We start from the raw sequence: 16,785 nt of genomic DNA, 5'->3' as shown, positions 1-16,785 counted from the left end.
CAAAACCAGCAAACTAAGTAGTGAAGAACTGACCACATTTCAGTTAATGAGAGAATAAAGGAGGCGGCTGTGGGGTAGCCAGATGATAGCTGTGGTCAAAAAGGCAGCAATGGATGTTAAGAACTGAAGCAAACGTCAAAGGGTGGCAAGAACTTTGTATATCCAAACCCACTGACTGGTCCTCACCTAAGCTTCAGATCTGCCTCATGCAACAAGCAAACTCCTGACCCTAAAATCCAGCAATTCTATTGTCCACCCCTGAGAAAGAATAGCTTCCCACTCACCCAGGGAGGAAAGCAGCCTCTAAACAAGAATTCTCAGGAATTCTCAACAGTAAACTGGCCCAGGGATGCTGGTAGGATACATTCCCCAACCGCCCCCCGCCCCCCACCCTGCCCTGCCCTGCCACCACCATAATTATTGAAAAAGTGGGTGGGTGTAACATGTCCTCACAACTTTCTGATATAGAATTAAGTCAATCACTCCTCCACTCCACCCCTGTACTTGAGCAGAGTCTAAATGGGTCATGGGTCTCTGGGATCTGGAGTGAGCTTGCAACTCATAACACTGGCATCCAGGGTCCTGTGTGATAAAAATAAATAGGAATCTGGACAATGTGAATAGTGTAACAATTCTGCCAAGACCGCTCTATCAGCAAATTAACAAAAATGAATTAATCTTGGACTTGGAGAGTGAGGAACTTGGCAAATCCTCTCCCCCAACAGCAACGATAAATCTGGATAAAACTGTCAAAAACAACCACTACAGGACTTTACACAAACTGAAACGTTCTTATTCAAAATGAACTTTCAAATTCCAGTAAGAGCTGTGAGTATTTGTGGTGTTTTATCATGGGCTGAGGTGACAGAATTCCAGCTGAGCTGTTTAAAATCCTAAAAGAGGATGTTTTTAAAGTGCTGCACTCAATATGCCTGCAAATTTGGAAAACTCAGCAGTGGCCATAGGACTAGAAAGGGTCAGTTTTCATTCCAATCCCAAAGAAGGGCAATGCCAAACAATGTTCAAACTACTGTACAATTGTGTTCGTTTCACATGCTAGCAAGGTTATACTCAGAATCCTTCAAGCTAGCCTTCAGCAGTACATGAACTGAGAAGTTCCAGATGTGCAGGCTGGGTTTAGAAAAGGCAGCGGAACCAGAGATCAAATTGCCGACAATCACTGGATCATGGAGAAAAGCAAGGGAATTCCAAAAACAAACAAACCAACAAAAATAAACACAAAAAAACCCATCTTCTTCTCCTTTACTGAGTACACAAAATACTTGGACTCTGTGGATCACAACAAACTGTGGAAAATTCCACAGATGAGAGATGCGAGTACGACCTTACTCGCCTCCTGAGAAACCGGGACTGGTTCAAAATTGGGAAAGGAGTACGCCAAGGCCATATATTGTCACCTGCTTATTTAACTTCCATGTGGAGTACATCATGTGAAATGCCCGACTGGATGAATCACAAGCTGGAATCAAGACTGCCAGGAGAAATATCAATAATCTCAGATATGCAGATGATATCACTCTAATGGCAGAAAGTGAAGAGGAACTAAAGAGCCTCTTGATGAGGGTGAAAGAGAGTGAAAAAGCTGGCTTGAAATTCAACATTAAAAAAACTAAGATCATGACATCCAGTCCCATCACTTTATGGCAAATAGAAGGGGAAAAACTGTACACGGTGGCAGATTTTATTTTCTTGGGCTCCAAAATCACTGCAGACAGTGATTTTGCCAACAAATGTCCATATAGTCAGAGATGTGGTTTTTCCATTAGTCCTGTATGGATATGAGAATTGGACCATAAAGAAGACTGAGCGCCAAAGAATTGATGCTTTCGAACTGTGGTGCTGGAGAAGACTTCTGAGAGTCCCTTGGACAGAAAGGGGATCAGACCAGTCAATCCTAAAGGAAATCAACCCTGAATATTTGCTGGAGGGACTGATGCTGAAGCGCCAATACTTTGGCCACCTGATGCAAAGAGCCGACTCATTAGAAAAGACTCTGATGCTGGGAAAGATTGAAGGCAAAAGGAGAAGGGGGCAGGAGAGGATGAGATGGTTAGATAGCATCACTGACTCAACAGACATGAATCTGAGCAAACCCTGGGAGATAGTCTAGGACAGATGAGCCTGGTGTGTTGCAGTCCACAGGGTTGAAAAGAGTCGGGCATGACTTAGTGACTTAAAAAACAAGTTCCCCTCTCGCACACTCAGCCATGAGTACCAGGAAGGGTACCCACCCAATTGGGCGCTCCATCGAAAAGTCCCATGCCAGGGACAAACTGAAAGCAGGGAAGGCCAACATCATAGCTCTCTGAGGCTTCAATGCAGTTTGTACAAAGACAGAACAGAAAACTTAGAAATGAAGTCTGGGGCATGGGACGATTGTGGCAGACCTCTGTGAGCTCCCACATATTCCTGGAATCTGGAAGGCTGCATGCATACAGGGGGTGAGCATACACTCAGGAGAGAACAGAGAGAACTGTTTGGATAACAGAGAGAGCTATCTGTTCCTTCCAGCTGTTTGAGACTTGCTCAGACAGACAGTAACAGTTAGGGAGATGCATAAACTACCTGAAGATGAGTGTGTGGCCCAAACCATACACAGGTGCTTTTGCAAAGGGCAGAGGCCATATCACAGGTGTGTTTAAGCACAACCTCTGACCAGTCACTGGGTCACCACTCAGCCATGCTCACCTGGCTGCCCCTCAGGAAGACTAGCTTTAAAAAACAAACAAGAGCAAAGACCTCAATGAGTGTACATCTCAGGATCTCATGAGAAACAGACTCTAGAACTAGCTTTAGCAAGCCAACAAAACAACAGTGACAACCGCCACCACTCCTGGGATGGGGATCAGAACCCAGAGTTGAGATGGGAGTTACACAGATGTATATAGCTGTTAAATCTCATCAAATTATTATACTGTACTATATGAAAATTCTATCTCAATGAGGTTATGTTTTAAAACTTGATCTTTTCACCCCAAAAGTCTGCTCTCTAAAGGCAACCAGTTACTTTGGATGAATATCTTTTCATCCTTTTGTTCTGTATGTGTATAATCACAAATATATAAAGTACACATTTTATCAAAATGGTTAACTACATAATTCCACAACTTGCCTTTTTCACTTAATAACATCACAAACCTCTTTCAGCAGAAAGCATACAGGTATTTCAGCTTTTTTTTTTTTTAACAGCTGCGGTACTCCAGAGTTTGGATGTACAGTATATTTATCCAAGACTGATTTAATGACCACTGCTTTTAAAAAGCTTCCAGTTTGGAAGTGCCGTTGGACCTCCAGTGTGAAGGCACAGTGTCGTCTAGGTGAGGCAAAGTGGGGCTTTCCAGAGTGAAACACAGCAAACTGTGAGAATCCACCATGAAAGGGGGTGGCACACATGGGGAATGTGTGCTCTGCTGGATAAAAGACACAGGACGGGGAAATGGGTTTAGACGAGGGTGAAGAGAGAACAAAGGCAGGACCACGCACCCTGAGGCCTGAGGGGGGAGGCAGAGTGTGAGCCGCTGGGGGCTGTCGGGAGTACAGCAGAGTGATCTGTCTGTTCAGACAGGTTCTGGGTGAAAAGAGCTGCTGGCAAGGGTTTTCCAGCCCAAGGTTTCACAGGCTGAGACCACAGGAGACTGGACAAGGGTGGGAGTAGTCCAGGCTGCGTCTAATTCAGTCACACGAACAGTGAAAAGAGATCTGTTCACCTCATTTCTTGTGAAGAGTGCTATAATTAACCTTTCAATGTTTACAGTATGCTAGACAGATTGTTTAGTTGCCTTTGTTCTGATTACTAGTAGAGTTAAGAATCTTTTCATGTGCTTATGGCCATTTCAACTTCTTCCTATGTGGATTTCTTTATATCCTTTGTCCAGTTGCCACCAGACTATTGCCTCTGATCAGATCCTCCTTACATATTATGGGATTTACATCTTGTTTGCTGTGTTAACTGTAAATAAGTTTCCTCATTTATCGTCAGTGGGCTTTTGTTTACAATGTCTTCCACCACTTACGGTCGAATCTGTCCATTCCTTCCTCTGGGCTTTCATGAGACACTTCCCTCCTCCTCCCACTAGTTTGAGTTCACACTGACATTTTCAAGAAGGGCAGGGACTAGCTGGTATCCCCTTCAACCCAGGACACATGCAGGCAGCAACCAAGTTATAGCTGAGAGCCTAGGAACTTGTGAGCGCCTGTCTGTTAGCTTCTTGGAGGCTTTCCTGGGGCTGCTGTGGTCTTGGGAACAGTAGTTTCTTGTCTTCTGAGAATTAAGGAGGGCTCTGCAGAGACTACTGAAAGAGAATCTGACCTGGTCACATCATTCTGCAATATCACTGTAGAACCCATGTGACCAGCAGAGGCTCTGGAAGCAGACAAACACAGGCTTATGCTCGGCTTCTAACATCAGCTGTGAGATTTTTACCACTTCAAGCCCGCTTCCTCACCTGGGAAATGAAGAGAGTGGCACCGACATCATGGAGCCTCATCCTCGGGCTGTGGTCAGAGGGCAGAAAACAGTGCCTGCACCACCGGCATGCTGCAGCCAGTGGTAACTGCTCATTATTACAACTATAAATTCCCCCAAAAGGAAAGGCATTCATAAATTAGTTACAATGTTTTAGAAGGAAGTTACTGTATAATCTTGGCTTCCCTGATAGCTCAGTTGGTAAAGAATCTGCCTGCAATGCAGGAGATCCTGGTTTGATTCCTGGGTTGGGAAGATCCCCTGGAGAACAGAAAGGCTACGTACTCCAGTATTCTGGCCTAGAGAATTCCATGGAACAGTATGGTCCATGGGGTCACAAAGAGTCACACACGACTGATCTATTTTTACTTTCACTTACTGTATAATCTTAACACAGAATACAAGTTGAACATGCTACTAGAGACATCAGTCTTGAAATTTTAAAACTGTGTTTCATGACAATTGTATCAGCACCTCCAGATGAACTAAGTCCCTTCCGTAAGTGGAAGCAGGACAGGGGACACACTTTTTAGTGTGTGCCTTACCTGATCCTATCAAATTCCAGAGCTGTAAAATCCTAACTCCAGGATGGAGTTCCTGTATACCAGTTCCTCACTGGTGAAGAACGAGGAGCAAGAACCTACAAGGACCCAACACAAAACACTGGTTTGGTGAAATGAAACAAACTGGAGATAGGAGGACCACAGTGGTCAGTGTGCAGGACTGAACAGAACCTAGAGCAGGCATGCTCACATGCTTTTTCTTACAAAACTGCCCAGATTCCTAATAACACTTTTCCTATCAAAATGACGGAGGAATGAGTTCCTTCCACACTTCTGCTGATAGGACAGACAGAGAACCAATGATGCTGATGGTCATGAGCCTGGATGCCTTTCTTCTAGCTTCCACAGGACTGTTCAGCAGAATGACTCAGCTCACCGAGAAGTTGTTCCTGAGCAACCTGACTACAGGGGGCCTCTGCCACTGCCCATCACTCTCTTCATGTTCTCCTCCTCAATTTCCTCCGTAGCGCTAACCACTTACTGAAACTGTTCTGACTATTTATTTGTATACTTACATATTTTCTGTCCCCTCAATTAGAAAGTAAGCTTCATGAGTATAGGATAGTTGTTGTCTTGTTCTTCACTGAATCCCTCTTATCTAGAACAGCATGCGATACATAGCAGATGCTCAATAAATACTGCTGAATGAAGGACAAACCACATCCAAAAGTGGCAGAGAGAGTGGGACACTCAAGAAAAAGAGTCTTTTATTAAGATGCAGCACTAACCCCTTCAACCCCAGACTGTTTTACTCATCCAGGAGTCATTTCTTACTAATGCTGCCCCCAAGCTTTAAATCAAAAAGTGACTCCTTCTCAACAAATAATAAGGTGTCACATGATCATCCACAGATGTAAAGCTCAGCTAGAGACTTCTACACCATACTGGCCTGCAGTATATTCACAAACTTTTAAGTGCCTGTCCTTTTCTGATCCCAAGTCTTTACTCATCCTTCAGATCCAAGCATGAATGTAATTTCCTCAGACAGGCTTTTCTGAACCACCCCAATCTAAACTGAGCCCCTAGCTGGCACTGAACATCACACCCTGTTCTTTTTGATTATGCATTAATCACATTTTGTAATTGCACATTTACTTATATGTTCATTTCTTTAATGGCTAGGCCTCTCATTACAGACTGAAAGTTCCATGAAGGCGGAGATAGTATTTTAAGAAAAAAAGTTTTTGAGCCAATAAAGCTTTACTCTTTTCTTTCTCCATAGTTCTTGAGTAAAGTCTTGCCCACTAGGCTGAACACCTGAAGGTGGTTTATACAGTAAAAACAAATATATCTGCTGAGAACAGAGCATGTTGATTTGGTCACTGTATATACTAAAATATTGGATGAGTCATTTAACTTATTTGAGTTTGCTTCCTCATCCATAAAATCAAGAGGTTGCACTAGATAACCCTAGAGGCTCCTCTCAGAATTCTAATTGACTCACTGATAATTAAAAACAGCAGGACAGCAAAGAAGATGGTATTTCCTGGATTAGAGCTGAGAAGATCTGGCTCTAAATCCCTTATGCTTCCCATGAAGCATGAGCTCTGGCTACCTGACAGAGGGCATAAATCATAAGTCTCAGTTCCAGTCTATATGGAAGGCTTCTTCAGCATTCTACTGCCCCAGCCAGGAAGACAGCACCAAAGTAGTTTCCACTTACAATGGGATAACTTGGGACTCCAAGTAAAAGACAATAGAACATTCTTCTAAAGCTATGAAAGAGCCCAACCATGATCTATAATATATTAAGTCAAACTGTTTACCTTGATTCGAGGCATAGTAACTGTAGGTGGCTTTGCTTCAGCCACAAAACTGAGAGATGATCCCTTTTCCACAAGATAAGTTGTGTAGGGCATAAATTTCACACCCTTTGACCCAAACACAAAATCATCTCTCAAGGCGTCTATCAGCATAATAACAACTTTACTGAAGAGAGGTGGTGGAAGCTCGGTCCAGTTGGAACTGGCTCCTAAAGTGTTTGAAAAAGAAAAAGGAAATGGAATTTCAAACTCTTTTTTAGTATCCAGGAACTCTATAATCTGGTTTCTCCCTACTTCTCCAGCACATACTCTGTCACATCTACACATCCTGACCCAAAGGACAGGGCCTGTTCTTGGGAAACAACGCTGGGGTCAGAGGGTGGGTAACAAGTAAGCCCAGGGGCCCCCGTATTAAGGAGAGAACTATCCTTAGCATTGTGGGGTGTACTGACACTGGGGAGTTCCTTCTTGCGAGTCCTACAATGGGATATCAGGGAGCTTGATATAAAACAGCGCTGCAGGAAACGGATGAGCGAGCATTTACAAACTGTCTTTCCATAGTTACCAGCTAGTATTGTGTGGATTTGGTCCAAAACGCGAGTTCTTTTACCTAATATTTATTGCTGGGTATATTATGTATTATTGAGCGTTCTACGCAGGGAGCTCTTCACTGGAAAAAACGGGCCCCTGGACGAATGCCACAGAAGAAAACACGAGAGGTCGCAGGAATCTTACCTGCTGTGTCTTACTGAGCAAAAAGGATGCCTGGAACAGGGAGTGGCCCAAACATCTGCTCAGGGAAGGGGGTTGGGGTTCACTGGATGAGTACAGCTGGGGAGAATCTTACTTTTTACGGGTACAGAGAGCTTACTTTGCGGTGATCAGGGACGAAGATCTTAGTGAGGCAGGTAGTGGTGCTGGCCACAAAGTTGCTGGATACAGAAAAGGAGGCTGGAGCGGCAAGAAGGGGATCCTAGGAGGTTGGGATCAGAATGGAAGAGACCCCCCAGGGAGTCCCGGGAGCAGAACCGCTGGGGGGAGGGTGGCACAGTCGTACCAGCAGAGGGTTCGGGCGCCGGGGACTCTGCTTGCCGCTCCGCTCCGGAAAAGACGGGAGTCGGGAAGAAGCCCCGGAGGAAGAGCGCGACGCCGAGCACCTCGATCACGACGCAGCCGGCAGCGAAGGTCCCGGAGCCCAGCCGCATCGTGCCCACCCTCCGCGCCGAGATCCGGATTCCCGAACACCGGGTCACTTCTCGCCTAGGAGGAGAGGCTCTCGCCTCCACCGCCGCCGAGTAGGCGGGAGCCGAAGCACCCGACAGACTAGCTGCGTCCTTTCCGCGTCCGCCGTCGCGCCGGAAATACGCATCAAGAGTCAGCCGCTTCCGGAGAGGCGGCCCCGGGCTCCAACTGTACTTCCGGTGTACCTGCCTATAAGGCCCCGCCCCTCGGCCGTTTTATACTCTTTGAGCCGCTCCAGGTTGATGCTGTGAAAGAGCTGCACTCAGCGTGCCGGCAAATGGGGAGAACTCAGCAGTGCCCACAGCGTTGGAAAAGGCCAGTTTTCATTCAAGAAGGGCTATGCCAAAGAATGTTCCAACTGTCGCACAGTTGCCCTCATTTCACATGCTAGCAAGGTAATGCTCAAAAATCCTTCAAGCTAGGCTTCAACAGTATGTGAACCGAGAATTTCCGGATGTACAAGCTGGATTTGGAGAAGGCAGAGGAACCATAGATAACATTGCTAACACCCGGTGGATCATAGAAAAAGCAAGGGAAAACATCTGCTTCACTGACTACGCTAAAGCCTTTGACTGTGTGGAGCAAACAAACTGTGGAAAATTCTTAAAGAGATGGGATTATCAGACCACCTTACCTGCTTCCTGAGAAATCTGTATGCAAGTAAAGAAGCAACAGTTAGAACCAGACATGAAACAATGAACTGGTTCCAAATTGGGAAAGTGCAGTTCAGTTCAGTCTCTCAGTCATGTCTGAGTCTTTGTGACCCCATGGACTGCAGCATGCCAGGCTTTCCTGTCCATCACCAACTCCCAGAGCTTGCTTAAACTCAAGTCCATTGAGTCGGTGATGCCATCCAACCATCTCATCCTCTGTCATCCTCTTCTCCTCCTGCCTTCAGTCTTTCCCAGCATCAGGGACTTTTCCAGTGAGTCATTTCTTAGCATCTGGTGGCCAAAGTATTGGAGCTTCAGCTTCAGGATCAGTCCTTCCAAAGAATATTCAGAGTTGATTTCCTTTAGGATTGACTGATTTGATCTCCTTATAGTCCAAGGGACTCTCAAGAGTCTTCAACACCACAGTTCAAAAGCATCAATTCTTTGGTGCTCAGCTTTCTTTATAGTCCAGCTCTCACATTCATACATGACTACTGGAAATACCATAGCTTTGACTAGATGGACCTTTGTTGGCAAAGTAATGTCTCTACTTTCAGTGAGACATCAATGACGTCTAGATTTGTCATAGCTTTTCTTCCAAGGAGAAAGTGTCTTTTGCCCCTCCTATTGTTTTGTTGGGGCTTCTCCATTGCCCTTGGATGTGGGGTATCTTTTTTTTTTTTTTTTTTGGTGGGATCCAACATTCTCCTGTCAATGGTGGTTCAGCAGTGAGTTGCAATTTTGGAGTTCTCCCAGGAGATGAGCGCACGTCTTTCTACTCCGTCATCTTTATATCATGCCATATCGGGAAAGGAGGACATCAAGGCTGTATATTGTTGCCTGTTTATTTAACTTATATGCGGAGTACCTCATGCGAAGTGCCGGGCTGGATGAAGCACAAGCTGGAATCAAGGTTTCTGGGAGAAATATCAATAATCTCAGATATGCAGATGACACCACCCTTATGGCAGGAAGTGAAGAAGAACTAAAGAGCCTCTTGATGAAGGTCAAAGAGGAGTGTGAAAAAGCTGACTTAAAACTCAGTATTAAGAAAACTAAGATCCTGGCATCCCGTCCCATCACTTCATGGCAAACAGATGGGGGAAACAATGGAAACAGTGAGAAACTTAATTTTCTTAGGCTCCAAGATCACTGCAGATGGTGACTGCAGCCATGAAGTTAAAAGGTGCTTGTTCCTTGGAAGAGAAGCTGTGAGAAATGTAGATAGCATATTAAAAAACAGAGACATTATTTTGCTAACAAAGATACATATGGTCAATGCTATGGTTTTCCCACTGGTCGTGTATGGATGTGAAAACTGGACAATAAAAAAGACTGAGTGCTGAAGAATGATGCCTTCAAACTGTGGTGTTGGAGAAAGCTCTTGAGAATCCCATAGACAGCAAGGAGATCAAGCCAGTCCCTTGGACAGCAAGGAGATCAAATCCTAAAAGAAACCAACCCTGAACATTCACTGGAAGGATTGATGCTGAAGCTGAAGTTACACTACTCTGGCCACCAATGCCAAGAACTGACTCATTGTAAAAGACCTTGATGCTGGGAAAGATTGAAGGTAGGAGGAGAAGGGGACGACAGAGGATGAGATGGTTGGATGGCATCACTGCCTCAATGGAGATGAATTTGAGCAAGCTCCAGGAGATAGTGAAGGATAGGAAAGCCTGGCATGCTGCAGTCCATGGGGTCACAAAGAGCTATAGAGATGGCCAAGGGACATGCTGGCTTCTCTTAGCCAAGGGCCGTGTCTGTGGCAGGAGGTCCTGGGCAGTCACCCTCCATCTCAGATCAGGCAAGACTGGTAGGAGGCATGTCCAGCTCCACAGGCCCTCAATTTCCCAGCAGGCTGAGGAGTCTATCCCCAGACAAAACCAAGGCCCTTCTCCCTGAAGGCAACCCAGGGACCATTGTTTAAAGGAGCCCGTGTCTGATCACCTTCCTAGGAGCATACAGAGGCCACCACACATCCACCCCTGAGTGACCCACACATTACAGATGAGGCTGCCTGCCTCTGATGTTCCCATCCTGCAGGCTCCTGCCTGGCCCTCTTGAGATCCATCATTCCCAGAGTGCTGTGGCTACTGCCCCTTGGTCTCTTCCACCTCTGCCTGTCCATCTGTCTTCCCTGAATCAGGATACTGCTCCTCCCCACAATGCTCCTGGATTCCCGCCTTGGAGCTTGCCCCTGTGAACTGTGTCGACCATCAGCATTTGTCACCCCAAAGAGGCCCCTAGGAAGATGAATGAACCTCGTGTACAGGTGGGTCACTGCCGAGCTGTCTGGGTTGAGATGAGGTCACTTGATGAGCCATGTTCAGTGTGTGTGTGTGTGTGTGTGTGTGTGTGTGTGTGTGTGTGTGTGTGAGGGGTCTTCACAAGGGGAAGTTTGGACACAGACACATGGCGGACAAAGTGATGTGACAGCAGCAGTGGAGATGGGGTGATGGAACCCCAGGAGCTGGGAGGGTCATGGAACTGACCATCCTTAGAACCTGCAGGAAGAGTGGGCCCCTTACACTTTTGACTTCAGGCTCCAGGACTAAGAGTAAGTGTGTCTGTCATGTTCCAGCCCCTCATCTAGTATGATGTGGGGTCCTGGGGTGGGAGAGTGGGTCCTGTGCTTCTTGAAATCCAGGACCATCTCTGGCTGCCTCCTCTCTGAGCACAAGCCCCACTCTTCCTTGGGGAGAGAAACCTGGGACCCAGAATTCCTGCACCTTGCACATCCCTGTCATTGCCATCTGCCCCTGTCAGCCCCATCCCCAGGGCATTCCAGGCCCCATCCAGGAGCCACACTGGGAGAGGCTGTAGGCTGTCAGAGGAACTGCTCTTCTCCCTGCCAGAGCTGAGACTGAACTCATTTTTCTAGAGACACCGTGTAGTAGGGGACATTGGCTGGGGGAATCCCACCACAATTTCCTAATCCACGAGGTTCTCTTCTCCCCCGCAGGGTACATGACTCTTCTCCACAGCCAAGAAATACCATTCTGCTGTCACCACTGGCAGACAGCAGCATGCCAGTCTAGGAGATGCTCTTTGTCCCACTCACTGGAGAATCCCTTCCCTAGAGGTGCAAAGGTACTAAGCCTGGGGAAGCTCCTCCAGCTCCCTCAAATTGCATTGGCTGAGACCAGTGGCAGCCTCGTGTCACAAGCTAAAAGAAGCAGAAGACAGCTTTGAAAATTAGTTATTGGAACCACAGACCATAGAATTTAGGCCAAGATAAATAGAGGACTGCAAGCTAAGACAAAATTTTAAAAGGATGCATGGCATCCTTAAAATATAGTCCATATGCCTGGGATACAATTTAAAAGATCACCCATTATACAGAGGATTGAAAGTTAACTTGAATGAGAATCAAAAATTAACTGATATGTAACAGTTTTTTTTAACTTTCTAGACTTGCTAGACAGCCTCCCTGGAGTAGGAAATGGCAACCCCCTCCAGTATTCTTGCTTGGAGAATCCTGATAGCTTACAGTGAATGGTGAATGGTGCCTCCAGATTCATGGTCTCTGAAGAAAATTTAACTCCAGGACCAAAGACAAGATCTCTGTCACTCAGAGCTTTGTGTGCAAAATTTTACTTAAAGTGACAGGACAGAGAAAGCTTCTGACATAGACAACAGAAGGGGATAGAAAGGGTAACTGCCTCCCTAGTTTAAGCGGGGCCTTATCTACTTCTCAATTAGCTGCTGAGAATAGATAAAAAGAATACCTCAAGGTTGTAAGAGTTCCACCAGACCCTTTCCCGAGGCATACATCCCGAGATAACTTTGGCATAAGAGTAGTCAGGGAGAGTGTGTTCTGGGCAACCTCTCTGGGCAAGATCCACTGTTGCTGTGTAGTCAGGGGTACAAGTCTTGAGAAACAGGCTCCCAGGCAAGATCTGTTACAATTATAATCATTAACATAGAGCCTAAGAACAGCTATTCCATGAGTAAGACATTGTGCTGTGTGACCATTACTTTCAGACCTAAAGAAAGGCCAGTTCTAGGGCAAGATACATTGTTGCACAGGGCTTAAGGAAAGCGTGAGAGGGAATGTTCACCCCCTCCTTAAAGGGCCTTGGACAGCCTGCCTAAGAGGCGCCTTGGAGGGCTACAGTCCATGGGGTCCCAAAGAGTCAGACATGCCTGAAGCAGCTTAGCCCAGCGCAGCACAGACAGGCCCAAGAACAGAGTGGAGACGACAGAGGGTGCAATCAGTGAGCTCTGTCTAACTGATCTAGCCTGAACAGAAAAAGAAACTAGACTGAAAAATAAATAAATAAACAAAGCTGCAAAGACAATGATAACAAAGAATCTGACCTTTGTGTCATCAAAGCAGACAGAGAGGGGCTGAAAGAGTTTTCAAAAAACAATGGCTGAAAGCTTCCCAAATTTGATGAAGGATATAAATTCACAAGTGCAAAAAACATAAAGGTATAACATGGAGAATCACAAGAAATCTACATATTAAATAAATAAAACTATAATTAAAGAGTGAGTTCAGCAAGGTCACATGATACAGATCAAGACATAAAAATCAATAGCAATGAGCATGTAGAAAATCAAAATTAGAAATGTAATATCATTTATTATTAACATCAGAAAATAAATGAAAGACTTAGGTAGTCTTTAACAGGCTTTAGTTTTCAGTAGAATGATTTCTCCTACTTTATTCATAACCTTAGCAAACATGTACAGGACCTATATACTGAGTTACAAAATTCTGATGAAAGAAATCAAAGATGTAAATAAATGGAAAGATTCACTGTTTTTATCATGTACTGGAAGATTAAACATAATAAAGATAGTTGTATCCAAATTGGTTTATAGGTTTAATGTAATTTCTATTGAGTTAAAGTAAAAGAAAAACTTGTATAAATATAGATAAGTTTATTCTAAAGTTCATATTGCAAAAAAATTAATTAACAGAAACTTTCAACTAAATAGGATTAGGAGATCAGAAGGGGAGGCCCTCCTTCCCTGTGACAACAGCAGAGTCTTACTGGAGGGAAATTCTCCTCCTTCCTGGAATGACTCATCCAATGAAAAGCCATGGACTTTTTGTATACTGAGGCTTCCCAGGTGGCACAGTGGTAAAGAATCCGCCTGCCAATGTAGGAGACACAGGAGACGCTGGTTCAATCCCTGGGTAGGAAAAGTCCCCTGGAGAAGGAAATAGCAACCCTTTCTAGTATTCTTGCCTGGAAAATCCCATGGACAGAGGAGCCTGGCAAGCTACAGTCCACAGGGCTGCAAAGAGTCAGAAATGACTGAGGGAGTGTTTACTACAGCCCTGCCCACTTCCTTTTTCCCTCTGAAAAGCATTCTCCTTCCCTTGCCAGGCAGACACTGGCCATAGACGCAGACCCAAACTACAATACTCTGCTGATCCCAAATAAACTCATCTTTGCCGGAGGAATATCTGTTCAACTGTTTACTTCCGGTCTACAAAATATAAACAGACAACTAGCCCTAGAACAGCTAAAATAATCATGAAAAAGAACAAAGAGGTAGGAATCCTCCTACTGAACATTAAGCCCTAATAGCGAGTTACAGTAATGAGGACTGCATGCTATTGGTGGAGGTCTAGTCACATAGATCAGTGGAATAGAATACAGAGTCCAAAAGTAGATTCACACAAATTTGTTGAACTGATATTTTACAAATGTGAAAAAATAATTCATTGGAGAAAGGAGAACATTTCAATGAATGGTGCCGGGGCAGTTGGAGATCCACAGGCAGAAACATAAACCTCAACCTGAGTCTCATACTTCACATAAAAATTCACTCAAAATACATCAGATATGGAAATATAAAATGTAAAACTATTAAAATTTTATTAAAAAATAGGAGAAAAATCTTCAGATCTAGGACTAGGCAAATGATTCTTACATTTGGCAATAATATTCCAATCCATGTAAGGAAAAATTGATAAAATGGACTTCATCCAAACTAAACATTTTTGCTCTGCAAAAGACCCTGTGAAAAGACAGGCTGGGAGAGAAAATTTGCTAATGAGAAATCCGAAAGTAGACAACTATCTGGAATATATAAAGGATTCCCAAAACTCAATAGTGAAAGAAACTGTTGTCCTACAATTTTTATCAAGTTAACATATGCTTAAAAATAAACATGGCAGTAGGCCATTTTAAGGTAAAAGAAAATGAAATTTTTCCCTTAATTCTTGTAGACTTATGAATGATAAAGATTATAGCCATAATGGGATTTATAACATATAAAGATATACTGCATGTGCCAAATAGAGCACAGAGATGGGAACAGAGTAAATAGACCCAAATGTTTTCAATGTTTCTACATTAATATGAAATAGTATAATGCTAACTCTATTAGACTGAAAAGTTAAGGATATGAACTGTAAACCAGAAAAACCACTAAAAATTATGTAAATAATTATAGCTAAACATCCAATAGATTAATTAAAAGCCAGACATTTGCAGTATGGATTAAGGGGGGGGGGGAATCCTACATATAGGCATTGAACTTTAAAATAAAGATATAGAAATACTCGAATTAATGGATGGAAAGATATATGAGGGAAACAGCATAACAAAGCTGAAATGGCAATATCAGTATTGGGTAAGATAGTCTTCAAGAAAAAATACTATTGAACATAAATAAGGACATCATAATAATAAAATATTCCACTTTATTTTAAATAAAGATAAATATAAATATACTTCATCTCACACACAAGCAAAAGTAATGCTCAAAATTCTCCAAGCCAGGCTTCAACAGTACGTGAACTGTGAACTTCTAGATGTTCAAGCTGGATTTAGAAAAGGCAGAGGAACCAGAGATCAAATTGCCAACATCTGTTAGGTCATCAAAAAACCATCTATTTCTGCTTCACTGACTACACTAAAGCCTTTGACTATGCAGATCACAGCAAACTGTAGAAAATTCTTAGAGAGATGGGAATACCAGACCACCTGACCTGCCTCCTGAGAAATCTGTATGCAGGTCAAGAAGCAATAGTTAGAACAGTACATGGAACAACAGACCAGCTCCAAATTGGGAAAGGAGTATAACAAGGCTGTATACTGTCACCTTGCTTATCTAACTTACATGCAGAGTACATCATGTGAAATGCTGGGCTAGATGAAGCACAATCTGGAATCAAGATTACAGGGGAAAATATCAATAAAATAACCTCAGATATGCAAATGACACTACCCTTATGGCAGAAAGTGAAGAGGAGCTAAAGAGCCTCTAGATGAGGGTGAAAGAGGAGAGTGAAAAAGCTGGCTTAAAACTCAACATTCAAAAAACTAAGATCATGGCATCCAGTCCCATCACTTTATGGCAAATAGTTGGGGAAACAGTGGAAACAATGAGAAACTTTATTCTTTTGGGCTTCAAAATCACTGCAGATGGTGACTGCAGTCATGAAATTAAAAGATGCTTGCTCCTAGGAAGAAAAGTTATGACCAACCTAGATGGCATAATAAAAAGCAGAGACATTACTTTACTGACAAAGGTCCATCTAGTCAAAGCTATGGTTTTTCCAGTAGTCATGTATGGATGTGAGATTTGGATCATTAAAAAAAGCTGAGCGCCAAAGAATTGATGCTTTTGAACTGTGGTGTTGGAGAAGACTCTTGAGAGTCCCTTGGACTACAAAGAGATCAAATCACTTCATCCTAAAGGAAATCAGTCCTGAATATTCATTGGAAGGACTGATACTGAAGCTGAAACTTCAATATTTTGGCCACCTGATGTGAAGAACCGACTCATTAGAAAAGATCCTGATGCTGGGAAAGATTGAAGGCGGGAGGAGAAGGGGACGACAGAGGATGAGATGGTTGGATGGCATCACCAACTCAATGGATATGAGTTTGAGCAAGCTCTGGGAGTTGGTGATGGACAGCGAGGCCTGGCTTGCTGCAGTCCATGGGGTCACAATGAGGTAGACACAACTGAGTGACTGAATTGAAATGATAAATATACAAAGCTGTAACAATCTTCAATACTCCTAAACACATAGCTTAAAAATTTAAGAATTAAAGAAGTAAAAGAAGAACTTGACAGAATTCCCTGGTGGTGCAAGGAAGAAT

At 43.8% G+C, this 16,785-nt stretch overlaps 1 protein-coding gene across 15 annotated transcripts in view; it reads right to left on the bottom strand.

Moving 5' to 3' along the window:
- Positions 1-8,158, bottom strand: part of LOC133065912 (GPI ethanolamine phosphate transferase 2-like) — a 50,658-nt gene extending 42,500 nt beyond the window's left edge. For 13 of the 15 annotated variants that reach the window (XR_009695031.1, XM_061156388.1, XM_061156389.1 and 10 more), the window contains exons 1-2: positions 7,870-8,158; positions 6,816-7,021 (exon numbers count right to left, since the gene is read on the bottom strand). Coding sequence is in view for 14 of the 15 variants with exons in the window: in XM_061156388.1 (XP_061012371.1) it covers positions 6,816-7,021; positions 7,870-8,017 (354 nt within the window). In the remaining variant the exon portion in view is untranslated. The other 2 variants (XM_061156392.1, XM_061156393.1) reach the window with 2 other exon arrangements.
- Between the last annotated feature and the right edge of the window lie 8,627 nt (positions 8,159-16,785).

This window comes from Dama dama, chromosome 12 (genome assembly GCF_033118175.1).
Source record: "Dama dama isolate Ldn47 chromosome 12, ASM3311817v1, whole genome shotgun sequence".
NCBI lineage: Eukaryota > Metazoa > Chordata > Mammalia > Artiodactyla > Cervidae > Dama > Dama dama.
The sequence above is the reverse complement of the archived record's forward strand: the minus strand, read 5'-3'. Positions and strand labels throughout refer to the sequence as shown.